At 43.4% G+C, this 18,981-nt stretch overlaps 1 protein-coding gene across 1 annotated transcript; it reads right to left on the bottom strand.

Moving 5' to 3' along the window:
- Positions 1–1,735: 1,735 nt before the first annotated feature.
- On the bottom strand, positions 1,736–16,076 carry EDEM1 (ER degradation enhancing alpha-mannosidase like protein 1). Its single transcript, XM_031049261.2, has 12 exons — positions 15,635–16,076; positions 15,482–15,554; positions 13,833–13,936; positions 12,998–13,169; positions 10,729–10,912; positions 10,028–10,202; positions 9,362–9,482; positions 8,721–8,891; positions 8,062–8,135; positions 6,522–6,618; positions 5,867–6,052; positions 1,736–5,000 (listed from the first exon to the last, which is right to left on the bottom strand). The coding sequence occupies exons 1-12, from the start codon at positions 16,021–16,023 to the stop codon at positions 4,911–4,913; spliced, it is 1,836 nt and encodes a 611-aa protein (XP_030905121.2). The 5' UTR covers positions 16,024–16,076; the 3' UTR covers positions 1,736–4,910.
- Positions 16,077–18,981: the final 2,905 nt, after the last annotated feature.

Below are 18,981 nucleotides of genomic sequence, written 5' to 3'. Positions count from 1 at the left end.
TCTGCCAGAAAACCCCGGATGGGAAGAGTGGCTTTTTTGAGGCATTTTCTTAAATGTGAATTAGAAGAATCTGCAGTCAAAGCACTCAGTCTTGACTTCAGAGCTGTAACACACGGACCAACCAATTGTGCAACAGCAGATTAGGAAGCAAGGAAGGTATGAACAGACAGCAAATATCAGCTCAGGGCAGTGACACCACTTGTAAACGTACAACCACAGTGGAAAACATTAAAGGTCAGGATCTTTCCCCAGAAATAGCTTTCAGACCATTTACACTCACTTCAGAATTGATATTTAGAAGTCTAAACCCAGAAAAAGTAGCAGGAAATGTGCAAAACATATCATCCTCATCTGAAAATTCAGAGGAACTTCAAACACATTGCAAAAATCCAATCACTAATGTCCACTAGATGTTTCCTTGTAACTTTGAGTTTGATCAAGACAGACAACAGAAAATGCCCTGTCAGCTTCAATAGCCTTTGAATCAACATGACAGACCAGAAAACAGCAGAAGATAGAATGTCAATCAAAGAGGAAAACAGAAAATCCAGGAGAAATAAAAAAATATCACTGCGCTATTTCCCAAAGTACAGTTATCTATAGACCGGAAGAGGTTCACAGTGCAGAATCCCCACCTGCACTAGGCTCTTCACACACCAGCTTAAGAAAGCTGTATCAGGAAGCACCAGCAGGTAGGTCAGTACTTACCCAGCCTCAGCTACCTGCTCATAAGGCCAGCAGCTTGATACTGCCATGTTTAATTTCTTCTTTCCACATCAAATAACTGCTTTTGGCATAGGCTGTCCCTCCAGTCACTATGCAGGGAGGATGAAGGGGTTGAGGGTGCAGGCTTTTTGTTTTGGGAGGCTTTTCTCTAGTTTTTCTGCAGTAAGAAGCCATCCCTTGTTCTAACTAGATGAAACCCCAGCATACATAAGAAGGCATCTCATGGCTAGTAACCAAGGCAGATGAAGCTGGCAAGAAAGCCCACCCGAGAGAGTAAGCACTTCTGCAAACCCTTAACTTACTTTTCGTGTTACTGCAAGCACATGGCTGAGAAGTATAATTTCTCTTCGGGAGGATAAAAGCTATTTCTTGCACACCTCAATTATGTTTTCCTGAAGTAACCAGGTTTAAGGTGAAGACATAGCCAAGCTATCCTTGGAGATAAAGAATTGTCAAGTTCTGGTTGAGACAGTCTCTTTCTTCCTCCCCAGAATACCCAGCAGTATGCCTAACCTCTGACAAGTAAAGTACAAACCATTACAAGTAAAGTAATGGTATTTGCTGTAATAGACAGCAACACTTAGCAGCAACAGTTCATCACTACAGCTGGCTCACAGAACAAGTGGAATTCCCAGCCACCCAACCCTCTCTGCAGCACACAGTCAGGGACTTCCATTCTCCCCACACAGCAGGACTGCCCCAGACACCTACAACAGCACCAGAGAACTCAGCAGGGACTTCCCGTTATTTCAAAGTCAGGGTCTTGAGCTCTTCAGATTGACCAAGTCACAGAGGACTCAAATGAGAGCCACAAACCTGCTTGCACACAGGCCTCAGGTTACACCTTCCTTTACTCACCCCTACTCCCAAGTTCTATGCAACTGCTGTTTTCCTGACTGGTGAATGGCAAAGATCAGGTATAAATGCTCCCTGTGTTTGTGAAATCACCTGCAAGCTTCATGATGACATTACAAGAATGATACTATAAGGAAAACACACACAAAAGTGGTCAAATACACTATTTTTTAATGCAGATTCATAAAATTTAAGCTGTGTTGAAAACTCAGGACATTTCATGAAGAGCATTTGGTCCTCTTAAGAATTTCCCATCTGCAATTAAATACTCCATGGAAAAACAACAATTAAGCATACATTGCATTTTTAATTAGGAAAAGTTGATATTGCACATTATACCAAGAAATACAAAAGTCTGTTTCAGCAAGTTATCCCAGCAGTGTTACCAATTTCATTTCAATATCATTGACTGACACAAAAGGTTCAATTTTAGTGCATAGCATGTGCCCTGTCATTACAAAATAAAAATGTATCAAAGCATTTTTAAAACAAAGAGGAAGAAAAGTTGGCTCTGTAAAGAATCCAAAGTCTTCTACCATGGAGTCAGCACCAGTCTCCTTGGAGACAAAAGCTGTTCCTATGAAAGATGTCCGATCACCTTCACCTTGCACAAATTCCAATGCAGTTTCTAACCATATACTATTTGGCTGAAGCTGACCATATACTATTTGGCACTGTGACTAATGGTCCAAGTCACTAAGGGCTGAAAGGCTGTGATACCTGCCAATACTGTTCCATTTTAGCTACCTATCACTCTATTTCTGGTGATATACAAGAAGGGAAAATCATGGTGGCAGAACAGTTGTGCAGCTTCATTACAGCTGTGTAATTCGCTGAGGACAACTCTGAAGCAGATTTCTGTACATAACTCAGCTGGAACCCTCACCAGGGCTCAGGTGCTGCAGAAGGCACAAAACACTGAGAGGCAGTTACAAGTGTAAATGAAATGCACGTTCAGAGAGCTTCACTGCAAGGCAGGGAAAAAAGTCATGACCAGAAGCAGCCACCAGAATACCTAGGGCAGCATCTGTCAGGCCATGACTTTAAATGGCCATCTGTGGAACACCGCATTAGGCTTCCAGGCTACCAGGTACTTGTCAATTTAGAGCTACAATGAGAAGATCTGGCCCAGTAGCAGCATTTCAGAAAGCCCAGATATTTTTACCTCTCTCAGTCGGCAGAAAGCACTTCCCTTCACGCAGTCTCCTGCACTTCTTTACACGATTACAGACTGAAGCATACTTGCATGCCCAGGCAATGTTTACTGGTCAAGAAGCTCTACCCTGAACCTCTCCAATACCTCTTTGGATCATAACACCTGGAATTTAGGTTTTGCTTTTAAATAGGCAACTAAAACATTCCAGTAACAGGTCTGCAAAGCCAATTCTACAGGAGCTGGAATTGCAGCTGCCCCAAACATCAAGGCAACTGACTACTGCAATGTTTTGTGATATCTTATGGTTCCCTCTCCCCGCTCCAGCCTTCCCTCCTATTCAAACACACACAGTAAGCCTAAGAAAACACGATTGTTGGGGTTTTGCCTGAATACAAGAACCAACTATAATGGAATAGAAGAATCTACAATGAAGTCCCTGAGATGCATTTGTATACTAAAAGATTCAAACAATAACCTCTTCATCACACCGTATTTATTAGAAATGCTTTGAGTTGCAACATCTGGTTGATGAAAACCAATGCTGTTATAAGAACATGAAAATACAGCAGACCAAGTTTGCCCTTATGTTTAAGCCTTCATTCAAAAATAACTAACCCAACAGTAACATTCAGCTATTTCAACTGCAGTCAAAATTAAAAAGCATATAAGCAACAGGGAGTCACTGGAGAAAAAAAAACACCACCAAAACCAATAAAAACCCAAACAACTGTTATATTTCAAATAAGTTGTTTTGGCTTCACTTAGTTTTCAATCCTCAAGAACCCTGCTTGAATTTAACTGCTCTCTTCCTGAAAGTCTACAGTTATTCCTCAAACATAACGGCGCTGCAGTTCAAGAAGGTGGGATGCAGCAACAGCAGGTTCTTGCCATTCCTAGCTGGAACCAGAAGGCACAGGTCACAGGTACACTGCACAGGTAGCACAGCAGTCAGCACTGGCAGCTGCTACACCCACAAACCCATTACAGTGGCATACACTGAACTGTCTTGTGGCACAGGAAAGTTGGCACAATGCAGGCTCAGACCTCTACCTCCATCTCCAGGACAATGCAGAGGCAGCCCCTTTACTAACTGCACTGACACAGAGAATAAAGACAGCCTAGATTAATAAAACTCAGAAACACTCTGGGATGGGCACAGAGGTTGACATTCTTCTGGTATCTTAAAGAGAAGACATCTCATACACAAGTTACTTTGGGATCCACTGTATTTTATAACCAGCTGATCAGAAACACTTTATCCGGGATATTTTCCCAAACAAGCTCAATTTTTCCTGCTAGAGAACAAAATTTAAGGCACTAATATATTAATGCTGACAGGAACATGGAATAGTTTGTTCTTCGTGTACTGTTATACCAGTTCTTAGCAGCATCTCTCTGGAAAAGGCACTAAAAACATGGCAGACAACGCAACTTTTGGACCTTCTGCTCAGCTAAGCTATATCGAGTTAGCCATTTGGAAAGCTGAGTGGCAATTTCCCCTTCCCTCCCAACCCATTCCCCTATAAAAAAAGGCACCTGATTTATCACTGGTTTCTATAGCTACAGACTCTTGTGACCGTGCAGTTCCATATAACTGAGGAATATCATGACTATACTGATAGCTTTTTACACGATCAGGAGTTATCTTTTCAAGATACTATTCCAGATAGAGTGATTTTTTGTTTCAGCAAAACCCATTACCAGTGGGTTCCTACCTGAGTAGTACTTAAGGTTGTGTATTGCTAGTCAGAATAACTCAATAGTTAAAACTTGGTGTAAGAAATTGCACTTTCCCATTCCTTCCCCAATCCCAAAATCATTTCAAATTAAATACTAGGCCCTTTTCTAAAGGGACATTCGTAACACAGCTACAAAGAGGTAGCTAAGTGGCACATGCCAATTTTTTTTAAGCATATTCAGCCTTCATTTCCAACATTTTTCATAGGAGGTCTTAAAGAAATCTCTGTTCAGATGGCATGTGAAGTTACCGTAGTTCAGAAGACTGAACTTGTAAGAAAACTTTATCTCCCTTCACGTCCATAACTGAAAACAAGCATAGGGAAAACCCAAGTGACTCAGCATATGCAGGTGTGTAGCTGAAGAGGAGAGGAATGTCGACAGTCAAATCCCACGCTCCTCCTGACATACAGTAAAAGTTACTCTGAAGAACCATTCAGATCAAGCCCACCATTCGATCAATCTGTCTCATGTAGTTACTCTTCAATGGCAGCAAGTATCTCCTCTCATCAGGAACTCTGTTACACTGTTAACAAAATCAGAATATATGAAAACAGGCAATCCCATACCCTCCATAACCATTTCAGCATCAGTAACCCCACATTTCCTCCCAGCACAGAAAACTGTACCCAACAGAGCTTTTGTTCCTCACTTTCTCTTGCTCTTTGCAAACTTACCAGCACAGACCACATAAATGAGCAGCAAGTGTTTCCCCAGTGCAGGCTGCAAGCTTCTAAATACATGCCAAACTACTGCAGCTTGTTATTCAACTGAGACTTCCTTCACTATGACAACTGTGAACATTTAAAATAATGCTCTTTTTTTTCTGCAGGACTGGGGGGAGGAGGAAAAGAACCATGCTAGAACCTACTACCAGAGACTTAAAAATACTGTTGTGTATTAAAAGCATATCTATTTTGGTTGATGATAGGCACTGGATCCATAGCTCTGCACTCAGTTGATGCCTAGCTATGAAAGGTCACCTTTACATGCCTCAAATCCATTCTGAGAGAAGAAAAGTTTTGTTTAAATAACCTCTGCTTTTCTCTTTCCCCATCACAGCAACACTGGAAAATTTGAAGGGCAAAGAACAGGTGAAGGGAAAAACAACGGGAAATAAATTAACAAAGCACAAACTAATTGCGGCAAAATGCTTAAAAGGGGACAGGTTTCACCTTCAACATAATCACTCTCACATTATCCTAATCCATTCTTTCTGCTATTTAAAGTGTTTTTCACAAGGGACCTTCTCAGACAGTTGACATTTGTAAGGCAAACACTGCTGAGCTTTAAAGTAACACTTTCAAATGGCTCTTTTTCTACTGCTTAACCCAGTTCAACATACATCCCTCCTCCAGCCACACAACCAGAAACAATCTGTGCATTCCTTACATTAGAGCTGAAGTTGACTGCCTTTAACTCATTAGGTTTAATTTTTCCTGAGCCGTCCTCTTCTCCAGGGAGGATGTCTTGCCACAGTGAGTTACGGAAACGTTCATCCACAGACACAATATGTCCCTCAGTAGTAAACATGTACTTATTTCCAGATTTATGCACTGGATTTTCTTCATCAAACAACTAAACAAGAGATAGGAGAGACAGCTACAGTATGCGTGCGACATTATTCACATCCCATCAACATTAGGTTACAAAGCATGCACTCATGCATTTGAAGGATCAAGCAAAAAGCATACCTCTTAGTGCTAAATGGGCAACTACTGTTAGAGCAAATGGAAATAGACAGTTTTAATGCAAGTGATTTATTTTAGCAGTTAAAAGGGAAGAGGCAAAAGAAAGACTCCTCACACAACTTAAACTGCCCTTATTTTTCTATGCAGCACTATACAGGCATTGCTGGGCTGGCATTCACCGTTTCTATCCAATCACAGATTTATTTGCTTTTCTGCACTAAAGGAGATTGAGTGCCAAATCCTGATGGGGAGGAACCGGAGGCTGATGTAAGGCAGGCAAAATGGCTACAAGTAACAATTTAGCTCAAAGCTGAGCAGCAGGTGCAAGAGTACCCTTGAAAGGAATATACACGTACCAGATATAAGTATTTACATGTTTCACTGAGAAAAAAGCTCTCCATTCGATCTTCCTTTGTCTTCTCTACAACGTGGTGCAATGTGGCATAGCCACACCTGCAAGATTGAAGATTGGTTTGAATTTAGTTCCTATGCATTCTGTTCTTGAAGCATTCCCTAAATATTCCTTAACTTCAGACCACTCCAACTGTCACTAGGGGTGAAGTTAAAATGAAACAAGTCTTTTTCACTAGTAAGCACTGATTATTGTTTTCTGGTGTTCTGATGAGACTGCAGTCATTGTTCCTGTGGTTCACCTACTCCATTGTGCAGCTTTGTTAAGAGTCTCTGAAAGAAGCAAGATACTCTCACAGCACCCAGAACAAAACAGGGAATTTCCCCATTCTGAGCATGAGAAAAACCCAGGTCTGGAAGCCTCATAGAATCATAGAATAGTTAGGGTTGGAAAGGACCTTAAGATCATCTAGTTCCAACCCCCCTGCCATGGGCAGGGACACCTCACACTAAACTGTGTCACCCAAGGCTCTGTCCAACCTGGTCTTGAACACCACCAGGGATGGAGCATTCACAACTTCCCTGGGCAACCCATTCCAGTGCCTCACCACCCTAACAGCAAAGAACTTCTTCCTTATAGCCAGTCTAAATTTCCCCTGTTTAGGTTTTAACTCGTTACCCCTTGTCCTGTCACTATAGTCCCTAATGAAGAGTCCCTCCCCTGCATCCCTGTAGGCCCCCTTCAGATACTGGAAAGCTGCTATGAGGTCTCCACGCAGCCTTCTCTTCTCCAGGCTAAACAGCCCCAACTTTCTCAGCCTATCTTCATACAGGAGGTGCTCCAGTCCCCTGATCATCCTCGTGGCCTCCTCTGGACCTGTTCCAAGTCCTTTATGCAAAGGTTTCTTCCCAAACTACCCAGTCTTAACACACCCCACCTCATCCACCCACCCCCCCAACTTAACATATGAAGCTTGTAATTCTTTCAGTCAACCCCCTGCACAGCACCTGAATGCCACTTAACTGCAGATTAGTACTGGTTTACACTCTTCTATGGTTAATACAGACTTCTCTAAAAAATCAGTAAATACCAATAGGTGAATAACAATTCACTGTCTTCCATGTGAGTCTCTCAGTATTACAGTCAGGATTCACTGATACTGTCTTGAAATGAAGGCCAATATGCAACAGCATCTGCCTTAAAAGCCATCCTTCCACTTTAGTTATACATCATGTGTTCATGATGTGAGAAATATTCTTGCAGGATCCATAGAAAAAAACACTAATTTACCTGTTTTCAGCAACTGATCAACAGTGCACTTTGCAAAGTAGTGATAAAATCCTTAAGCCATAAAGTTGTCACTGGACTGTAGTTTCATTTCCAGGTAAGACAGAAATCATTATTCAATAAATACATCACCACTTGTGGCTTTCATGGGTTTTCTGCTTTACATACATTTGGCAGATCAGATTCTATAGAATATTTATATAATAAAATATACATGCATAGCAGTGAGAAAAGACAAAAGAACATTGAAAACTGACTTTGCTTTTGTATATTTTTCCAGACTCTGCAGAATATCCATCCCCACATGAAGGTAAAACGGGTTCTTTGTGGCCTAAATAATGAAGACAGACAAGAGTTAATCAGCAATTTCAACAAAAGCCTAGTACTATCAAATTCTTGTATACTATAGTAAACTTATCTTTACAGGAACATGACTTAGATTACTCTCTGCAAGCTTCTCACATTTGCTTTAGTGCAAATACCAATACAATACGTAGGAAATTCAAACAGTTTGGATAGTTTTCTCGCAGCCACAGTTATTTCAGTTTAGTGTATCTCCTGCCAGCTGGAGACTCTGTCTAGACTATATAGCAAGGAAAGCTATTACATTTACTTCAACTATTTCTGTTAAGAAGTCACAAGTCTCCACCTTGTGAAAATCTGCCAGCAGTTTCTTTAAAAGGTCATTTAGCCTCCTTTTTGTCTGTCCTATTAAAAAAGTGTTACTTTTAAAGCAAACAGCACAGGAACTACATTGCATAACAATCTAATGCCTAAACAGAGAACTCTGTATAAGAACAGGCAGACCCAAAGGCACCAGATTTTAGCAGGCCAGAGGCTAGGAGTAGAAAAGTGACTTTCTGAACAAAACCATTTTTGTCAAAACATAAGCAATAAGCACAGAAAGGTCAAGTACCTGATAAAGAAGATATGTGGATTCCACTAACTCTGGTCTTAGTGGATAAAATGGAACATCCGGTGCTTGCAATTGCCAGTTGTATCTTTCTGGGAGAGCTCCGTATCGTTTCCATATGGCATAATAAAAAGCATGGAGACAAATAGCATCTTCCACATCTCCTATCAATACCTAGGCACAACAGCCATAAACATGCAGGCTTAATACTGCAAGCCAGCAAATTACTTTTCCGTCTGTACAAGAACATGCCGCATAATAAAACACTCCCCTCATAAGGTGAGACAAAAAAATCACCAACCCTCTCCCTCCCCCGGGAGAAGAAAGCTAATACATTAGTTCCATTGCATCAAAAGCTCTAGCAGAGCTCAGCCTCACAGCATAGTATGCAAACGCTAAGGTTAAATGAAAAAAGATAAAAGTGTCTCGAATCAAGTAGGCAGCAGGCCAGGCCTTCCAATATTGTTATGCTGATGCAGAAGCTGAACGGCCCTAAAACTGCCCTATCAGAACAGCCAGATGTAAACCTGCAGGTTGAAGCTCATCTCAAGAGACGCTTAGATTCATTCCCAGCCTAGGATTAGAATGGGCCTTTCTGACACTCTCGAATGTGTTGTGTTGTCCTGAGCAGAATGGAAGTTTACCTGTAGTCCAGGAAAAAATGCTTGCAAAGAATCAATCCATGTGTTCATCAGCTGTCCTGTGAACATGTTTACGTTAACGTACAAAGGAGGGTCACCTTCACCTTCATTGCAAGCTTCTCGACTGCCAAGTAACAATAATCACATGTAACTATTCACTATTTTGGAAGAAATAGTGCCACCAGAAAGCACTGCCACCAGAAAGAGAATAAGCCACACATTTGTCATGCTAGGTTCAAACCCATTTTGAAAAGAACAAAAAGGTCAGTAATGCTCACAGACAAATTCATTCACAAAGGTACGGACATCATATCCTAAAGTTATGTCAGCAGAATCTCTACCAGAAAGTCATGGTAGGCAAGATCAGGCCTTAAGATTTACTAAACCAACCAATTTAATATATTTCCTTTGCAGCTCTACAGCCTTCTCTCGGCTTCGCATTTACTAACTTGGAAGGAAACCAGATTAGCTTCTTTACACCAATGACCATGGAGTGAAAGGAACATTAAAATTTATTTCCACAGTGACTGCCATGGAAATAAGATAGTGGTTTTTTTACAGAAAAAAAAGAGAATGCTGATTTCTAGAGCATGCCACAAAACACTACACAATCATATCTTGCTTTGGGTCATTGCTTAGGGAAATTGATACTCATATGAAATAACATACCCTCTTCTTAAGTGGTTCTGAATGTTCTGATAAGCATCATTGAACATCTCCAAGTCTTCCTTTTCTCCAAAAAGGATGTAAGACTTCAGAAGGTATTCATAGAATGAATCCGACCCTGCTCCCAATCCACTTTGCTTTCCAACCCAATGACCAGTTTGAATATTCACGACATTTCCTTTCAGAACAGACAAAAAGTGAAGACTAAAGTTGACAAGTACAGCACAGACAAATAATCAAGAACCAGCACTCAGAAATAGTATCTTCAAAAAGTCTTGAGGAATGATCAAAGACTACTATCAAAATGAAGTGCTACAGTGCACTCATTCAAGGACCTAGCACACACATGCAGTTGGTTTAAGTACTTTTAGTCATCTGCCAATCTGAATTATGTTAATGGGGATACAAACACAAGAACCTCAGTTTCATTTCCCAGTTTCACAAAAAAATATGTCTTTGGAGACCTGTGTCCTAAGAACTCATTCAGATACTTCATTTTTCTTACAAAATTACACAGTGCCATTTGATCAACACAGACCACAAGTACACAGGCAGAGCATGACTTAAGAGCTACAGAGGAAGCAGACTGACAAGGTTTATGATACGTCAAAGAAACTCGTAGCATGATGGCATTCTGCTACAGGAAATTGAGGTAGGTCAAAACATGGAGCCAGCCAATACAGCATCTCATCAGAGGAGATTACCTAGCAGCCCAGTGTTATTGCTCCTGAGACTCCAGAGTGCTTTGACAGCTCTCCTGGCCACCCATTCAAACGTGGAATCACCAAGCAGCCTGCTAAGGATCCCAAATTCCACCAGCAAGGAACCAGCTCCTGCAGTACAGGTTTCATTATTGCTGTCTGGAGGTACCCCGTTCTTCAGATTGACCTGTGAAGAGGGTAAAGAGAGTGCTAACAGCGATAAGGCAGGCTGCACCCTCATGCAGTTGTGCTCTCATCTTCAGTCTTATATTTATTAGAAAACCTTTTCATTACATTTTGCAATATGTGACATGAAAGATCTATATATTTAAAAAGCCACAGTATCACTGCTTGGTTAAAAAGCTTTCCTGAAGAACTCCTGAAATTCATCTTACAGCTTTAACATCATGCTTAATGGGGGCAATCCTAATTTTGCTCCTCTCTTACTTGTTAATTATTCCAAATGTCAGACCACTTTTTCATCATTTCTACTAAACATTAAAGTTCTTCCAAGGATGATGGCCCTGCTGCTCCCCGTCTCTTAGTGATCTTGAAACCAGGAGTTTCCTCACTGAACACTCCTCAACTTCCCCATGCAACAAAATGTCAAAGAGAAACTACACCACCCTCAACTGATTCATCAGACTCTGAACAGAAATGAAAGTTCATGTTTCTACAGGCTGACAGGTCTGGAAGAAAAGCAGTGCTGCTGTGCTCAAAAATCTAAAGTAGTTGGGTAAGTGTTAATTATTTTTAGTGCTGTTCCACCAGAGCTGACATTCTTCTCCTTGCGAACTGTGTGTTCAAGGAGAACAACATGGTATTCAAGAAGATCGCAGTGTTTGACAGTGGGACTGAGTGTACCCTTAGCAAGTTTGCCGATGACACCAAGCTGTGTGGTTTGGTTGATAAGCTGGAGGGAAGGAATGCCATCCAGAGGGACCTTGACACACTTGTGAGTTGGGCTGATGCCAACCTTATGAAGTTTAACCATGACAAGTGCAAGGCCCTACACCTGGGTTGGAGCAATCCCAGGCACAGGTACAGGTTGGGCAGAGAAGAGATTCAGAGCAGCCCTATCAAGAAGGACTTGGGGGTGTTGATCGATGAGAAAATGAACATGAGCCGGATTCAGTGTGGGCTTGCAACCCAGAAAGCCAACCGTATCCTGGGCTGCATCAAAAGGAGCATGACCAGCAGGTCAAAGGAGGTGATCCTGCCCCTCTACTCTGCTCTTGTGAGACCTCACCTGGAGCATTGTGTGCAGTTCTGGTGTCCTCAACATAAAAAGGACATGGAACTGTTGGAACAAGTCCAGAGGAGGCCACGAGGATGATCAGGGTACTGGAGCACCTCCCATATGAAGACAGGCTGAGAAAGTTGGGGCTGTTCAGCCTGGAGAAGAGAAGGCTGCTTGGAGACCTCAGAGCAGCCTTCCAGAATCTGAAGGGGGCCTATAGGGATGCAGGGGAGGGACTATTCATTAGGGACAGGAGTGATAGGACAAGGGGTAATGGGTTCAAACTTAAACAGGGAAAGTTTAGATTGGATATAAGGAAGAAGTTCTTTCCTGTTAGGGTGGTGAGGTACTGGAATGGGTTGCCCAGGGAGGTTGTGAATGCTCCATCCCTGGTAGTGCTCAAGGCCAGGTTGGACAAAGCCTTGGGTGACATGGTTTATTGTGGGGTATCCCTGCCCATGGCAGGGGGGTTGGAACTGGATGATCTTAAGGTCCTTTCCAACCCTAACTACTCTATGATTCTATCATTCTTGAGTACTCGCTGAGCAAATGATAAATTCTAAGCCCAGCATAATAAATACTTCAGCTTAGTTTTATTTTATCACAATTATCTTAGATCCAAGTAATTCTCAATAGTTACTTTCCCAGGCTATTCACCTTCAAAGTATTTCTTATTAACCTTCTTACTGACAGCAGTGTTTGTCTCTGCATGATATATAGGAAGAAAGCATGCAGCAAGGGCACATTTCAACCAAACAGCACAGAAACAAATGACTACTGACCCATACGGAACAATACAGAGTGAAAGAACAGCCTAAAGAAAACATTTACTAGGCATAAGGAGCCACTTATAAGGTCCATGTTACTGTAACTTAGCACAGTTACCCCCCACACCTTTTTAATGTCACTTTCAGCAAGTTCAGTACCCCAGCACACATATACAGGCACACACAGGGCACAGAATTTGAGTTGCAGGACAGGTGAATTACTATGTTTAGATTATTTCCCCACTGTGTTCATACACTCACTTACCCGAGGATACGGAATTCCAGTTTTGGTGTTCTCAAAGGCCGGAAGTAATCTTACTGCTAGATCATGAGCCATATGCAACAATTCATTGTCATAATCCTTAATGGTCATATCACCAAAAGGCTGTTTGGTATCTGTGATTATTATGTGGGCAGAAAGCAGGCTTCCCAAAACCCTATGGGAAATGGAAAAGATCTTCAGTTTTTAAATCTGATCTGAACCTAGTTCTTCAGCTAAACCCTCACCAGTATCGTGTTTAACTGAAGTATTACTTTGTGCACAGGTACTACAGTGAGATCTGCTTTTTTCCCCACGACCAGTGAGAACATCTGGAAGCCACACTGCTCATCAGCCACAGTAATCCTAAAAACCGGTTCTGCAAAACTGGCCTAACCCAGTAGCTCCTTACAACATACCAAGTGTATTTATGAGCAGACTTCCTTGCCCCTGAAAACGGCAGTAAAATTGTTATATAAACTCAGTATTCAGAAAAAAAGAAAGCTTAGCCAAGGTAAGTAGCAATTAAATAACAACTGTTTAAGACATTCAGATAATTAAACCATTCAAACTCAGACAGTATCTTAACCTCATCTCCAAGGAAGATAGGCCTATTTTTTGCTTAAAACAAAAGTGAAAGCAAACAGCTCCATAGAAGAAAATGAAAACAGAGTATCTGTTTTTCATGAAAGGTTAAAAACCAGCTTATTTAAGGCTCAATTATGGGGCAAAGCCTACCAAAGACATTTTTATCAATGATTTTACTTGGTTTCTGCCATATATGCACACCAAGTCTTCAACCTTGACATTGATTTCATGACAGAAACTTAGAGCCACATACCTGATTGTTGCCTCAAAAACTTGGACTGTTGAGTCTTTATCAAATGAAACTGTGTCAATCACCAACTTCACGGCTTTCTGGAATTCTGATGAGTTTCCCATTACCTTGATATAAAAACAAGGCTATTTTGTTTAATTGCTTCAGAAGAGGGCTAGGAAAGAGAATGCCAAGTTTACATTTCAGACCAATAAACATATTAACTAGACACAGAACTGAGTATTACAAGCTCCTACTAAAAAGACTTTCTGGAAGTGATCATCCTACTGACATGTAAAAGTGCATTTTTAAGAAGTATGTCAAAACAGGGAAATCAACATGTATATTTTTGTCTGTTTTACCAACCTATGCACTCACATGCTCTTCCACCCCCAATATTGGTCTTTTGGGTGATCTTTTAGAGCAGAAGTCTACCAACTCTTAAGATCTAGCACACTGAGTGTTTTTAACTGCTTGAACTATCAGTTTAACTGCTCAGTTTAGCTTAAAAGGTAACACAGAGGGCAGAACAATGAAGTCTGATTCATTTATTTGACCAGTGAAGACCAGTCTTTCAGGCTTTTTACTCAACACTGCACACCCTGCCCAATAAGTTCCCCCATGCCAGTTTTCTTTAGGTATACCTTAGCAATTGATTTCCACTATATCCAGAGACAGACCCAGCTTCAAGGAAACAGGAATATGGAACTAAAACACAGGGTCCCACTTGCATTAGTTCAGGTAAGGCTGGGTGTACAGAACTCCTTAACCATGTGCCAGCCTGCCTGCTCTATCTGCTACCCAGACCTACCAGGAAAGCATTTGCATGCTTGATCTGAGCAGACAAAGAGCTAAGTAGGCATTCTCCATGCAGAAGCTTCCAAAACACAGGAGGCTCTAGGAATCATAAGTTTTACAGTTGAGAAAGTTATGTACTGTGCGAAAAGGTATTGATGGGACAATGAGACAATGGTGAATAAGCACAGGAAGACAACTGTTAAGCCAACACACCACCAGGCACGCAGCAGGGATCCCTACCCATTGCTTCAGTTAAAACCAACTTCCTGCTTTCAGTTCTGTGCAGTTAAACAGATGAGACCTCCTTCCTACAGAACTGCAGTTCCATGGTAGCAATGGCAAGTATTCTGTAACACTAAGCGCATGTACAGTGCTCGCACACACCACCTTCTGCACGAGAAGAGAGAAATGCACTGTGGGTCCAGTGAATCAGTGACGCTCCAGAAGGCCAAGAATCTGCCCCAGCTGCAAAAATGCACCCGTCAATGCACATTAAGAAAGTGAAACTCACACATGCCCAGAGTATGCGGGATTTCACACCGCTAAAATCTCCCATCAACTGACTTGAGCCTTTGAGATGTTAATATCCATATCCCACCAAGACAAGGCTTTCCGAGTTTAATTAGCAGAATTACTCCGCGGCGATGCATCCCAGCTACATCAATGCACCTTTGAACTGATCAACAAAGTTCAGTTGGCAAAGTCCAGAGCGTCCCGAACTTCCCTGGAGGTTAAACTTAATGGGGGGACCCCGGAGCCTTCTCGTACAAGACAGCACGGCGGTGGCGGATGGACGGATGGATGGACGGAAGGAAAGAAGGAAGTGTTCCCTGCAGGAGCAGCGCCCACCCTCCCCGGCCCTGCCGCGGACTCACCGCCAGCGTGTCCAGCGCGTCGATCAGCGTCAGCGAGTAGTTCCCCAGGACATCGTTGATGTTGAGGTTGGATCTGGAAGGGAAGAACCGGGCGTCAGGCCCCGCCTGGCTCCCGGCTCCCTGCTCCCCTCCCCGGTCCCCCCCACCACTCACGGGTCCCCGCGGTCGGGTCCGCGGCCGCGGCAGTGCAGCGGATCGAGCTCGTCCCGAGGAAAGGCGTGCTGCATGTAGCTGTCGTAGCTGAACACGAACATGCCGCGGGCGGCGTCGCGCAGCCGGGCCCGCAGCTGCGGGGGGAAGGCTCCGCTGTACCGCCGCTCGTACTCGTCACCCCCCGCCGCCGCCCCGCCGCCGCCATCGCCGCCCCGCCACAGCAGCGAGCCCCAGTGCGAGGAGCCGGCGGCGCCGGGCGGCGGCGGAAAGGTGAAGGGGAAGCGGCGGCGCAGGCAGAGGCCGGGCGCCAGCGCGGGCAGCAGCGCCAGCAGCGCCTGCAGCGCCAGCCTCAGCAGCAGCAGCCCCAGCAGCACCGAGCGCCATTGCATGGTCACCTGCGCGCCGCAAGCATAGTTTAAAGGGGCCGCCGCTCCCACGCCCGCACTGCAAACCCCACCGCGCTGCTCCGCGCCGCGCCCCCTTTAACAGCGGAAGGGAAACACGGGGCGCAGGGCTCCCATTGGCCGAGCCGGGACCGCCCGTCGGTCACAGGGAGAGCAGCGCCGTCACTCAAGGGCGGAACCGCTGCGAGCCTTAAAGCGGCGGGGCGGGGCACGGGGCGGCCCGCGGCTGTCGTGGCAAGGCCTGGCGGCGGGGCGGTACCCTCCGGGAGACTGGTGAGGCCTGCGCCCGGCCAAGCCCCCGAAGGGGAGGTGGAGAACCGGAGTCCTCCGCTATCGGGAGTGCGGCGGGGAATAAGGAGAGCTCTTTTTCAACGCCCCATCGAGTGCTGTAACGTTTGTAACCCGGCCCTGCTGCTGCTGCGCAGCACAGACACTTTTACCCCACAGGCGGCACCCCGCACCCTCGCCGTGCTCAGCAGTAAGCGGAGCCTCACCGGGGAGCGGTCCCCCATGTGCAGGACGAGCTTTCCTCCTCACCCGCGAGAGAAAGAGGCGGGGAGTTCAGAGGCAGCCGTGGGGTATGGAAGTGGGGAGATGGATACAGAGCTGACAGCTCAACTGCTCAAACAGCGAGATGAGGAACGGAGCAGCGGCTGCGGCGGCACCGCGGCCCATGCTGAAGTGATGTTCGGTGCAGCGCTGGAAGAGAGCAAAGAACAAGCTCCAAGGCAGCTGGAGGTGTCAGAAAGCAGTATAAATAGAAAACCTGACAAGGACCACTTGCAAAGTGTAGATATGAAAGTGAGAATAGACCCACAGCAGTACTGGTTAAAACAACACCTCTCAAAGACAGAGCGGAATCAGCAGTAGAGAGACTACAGCTGGGGGAGGTAAAAAGAAGACACATCTCCAGCCTAACCTAGAAACTCTTGATAGTAACACCATTAACTGTGGTTCTAACCGCAGCTGTTCTATTGTTGAACTAAGGCTGGTGTCCACTTTGGTGCTGCAATCTGTTAGCAAGTTGATAGAGACTATATGGGAAATCCCTAGACAGGGAAATAATAGTTAAAGACTTATCATGCATTGACAGACAACCAGGCATTAATGATTTGTCTTCAGGCTGTATTTTATACTATTTCAAAAGCCAGATATTGCTTTCTGTTTTCCATTCATTGCAACAGAAACAGTAGAATGGATAAAAAAAAAAAAAAAACCAACAAAAAAACACACACACACAAAAACCCCAAACACAAAACCAAAACCACAACAAAACCAAAACCTGTGGAATTCATCCATCTTTTTAATGGGAGGTTTTCCCCTCTTCAGCACAAAAAATAATATTCACAACAAGAAGATGAACTTATTGACTCTAATAAAGAGGAAAACTCCACATTGTTGAGAAGACTGAAATACCTTCCCACATCCCAAATTAACACAATTATACAGAAGCAGCTTCCCAGTTTAGTTCAGTGTGATGCTCTCCAGAGAGCCAAGTTTAGCTTACAATTTCACACACCACCACAGCTTTTTCCTTCTCTACCCACATATTTGCTTTTCTTGTTGAGTAACATGGTTTATGAATTTCTAAGTCTTTTCAGAAGCACAAATGAGACCAACAAATGCTTTCAGCCTCTAAAGCAAAGCCGTAATCAGAAATGAGAGCACTTCACAGACCAACTACTCAGAAAGTTGCCCCCACTGAGCACAAGGCTTACGGTCGCTCTTTTGAGATGAAGTCACTTGGTTAACATTCCTGGTTTCCAGAGAAACTGCTCTGCTAATACATGTTTAAAGCATAAAGTTAACCAATTAGGCCAGGAAAGGCTTCCTGAATTTACTATTTGAACATATCTGCCTATATGGAAGCAACACCACTTGCTCTCTTCACTGTTTCAATGAGTGAACCTGTTTGCTCCTCTCACAAATGATGTAAAGAATTTACATGTTAGCATAGATACGTTTTAAGTTAACTTGAGTATAGTGGCATTTCCCACAATTTGGTAATGAGGGCTTCTTATACATGTCTAAGAACAATAAAAGCAGCTGTACTACTACAGATAAATATGCAGAAGGATTGTTTTCAACAACACTTTATTGAAGCACTGCAAAACGATCACAATGATAGATGTTGCCTTTAACAGAATAAAGCCTGTAATGTCATAATTTAAAGGCACTAATCCTGGCACAAAGGTCTACTTACCCACCTTCCACTGTGACAGAAATAAAAACACCCAGTATTTTACTTTTCCTTTAAAACAGTATGTGCATACCCCCTCTGAGTGCCATTCTGTGTTTGTCATTTAAGTGACATGTAAAAGAAAACCCCAATGTTTCACCAAGGCATACTTTGACATTCGACACCTGTAGTCCTAAAGCAATGGACTACTCATTGAGGGTTTACAGTCTAGTGAGACAAGTCATTCTACACTCACATTTTGGGAATAAAAGTCCTGAAGCACATACCAGTCTCAGGCAGTCACACATTACTTCTCCTTTAGCACAATTCACTGCTTTGCTGCTTGTGTTATTGGCAACGCACTGCTCTCAGCAAGACAAGCTTAAATAACCTGATTTACAACCCCTGTTTAGAATTCCAACAGCTCTCTCAAGTCAGGGTCAGTGCAAAAGCAAGCCAGCAGGGAGCAGAGCTGGGGCATGCTACTGGGAGGAAGTGCATCTCTTTCACATCCAGTAAACACACAACAAGCAAATTATGACATGCCACTGCACAGCCACAGTAACTATAAAATTAAACCTTAGAAAAGTTAAAAGCTTGATAATGCGGCTAAGCCATATTTCAAGTTATTATCGATCCCTGCACAACATCCCTATATTAATTTAATCAGAGACTGTTTAAGGCATTTTCTTTGGCCTCCTTTCTTCTACCAGAAAGTAAAGATTATGGAGCTTTATGTGTCAGTATCCAGAAAGGACTGTCTT

The sequence above is a fragment of the Melopsittacus undulatus genome, chromosome 9 (genome assembly GCF_012275295.1).
Source record: "Melopsittacus undulatus isolate bMelUnd1 chromosome 9, bMelUnd1.mat.Z, whole genome shotgun sequence".
NCBI classification, from domain to species: domain Eukaryota; kingdom Metazoa; phylum Chordata; class Aves; order Psittaciformes; family Psittaculidae; genus Melopsittacus; species Melopsittacus undulatus.
This window is presented reverse-complemented; position numbering and strand designations above follow the sequence as displayed.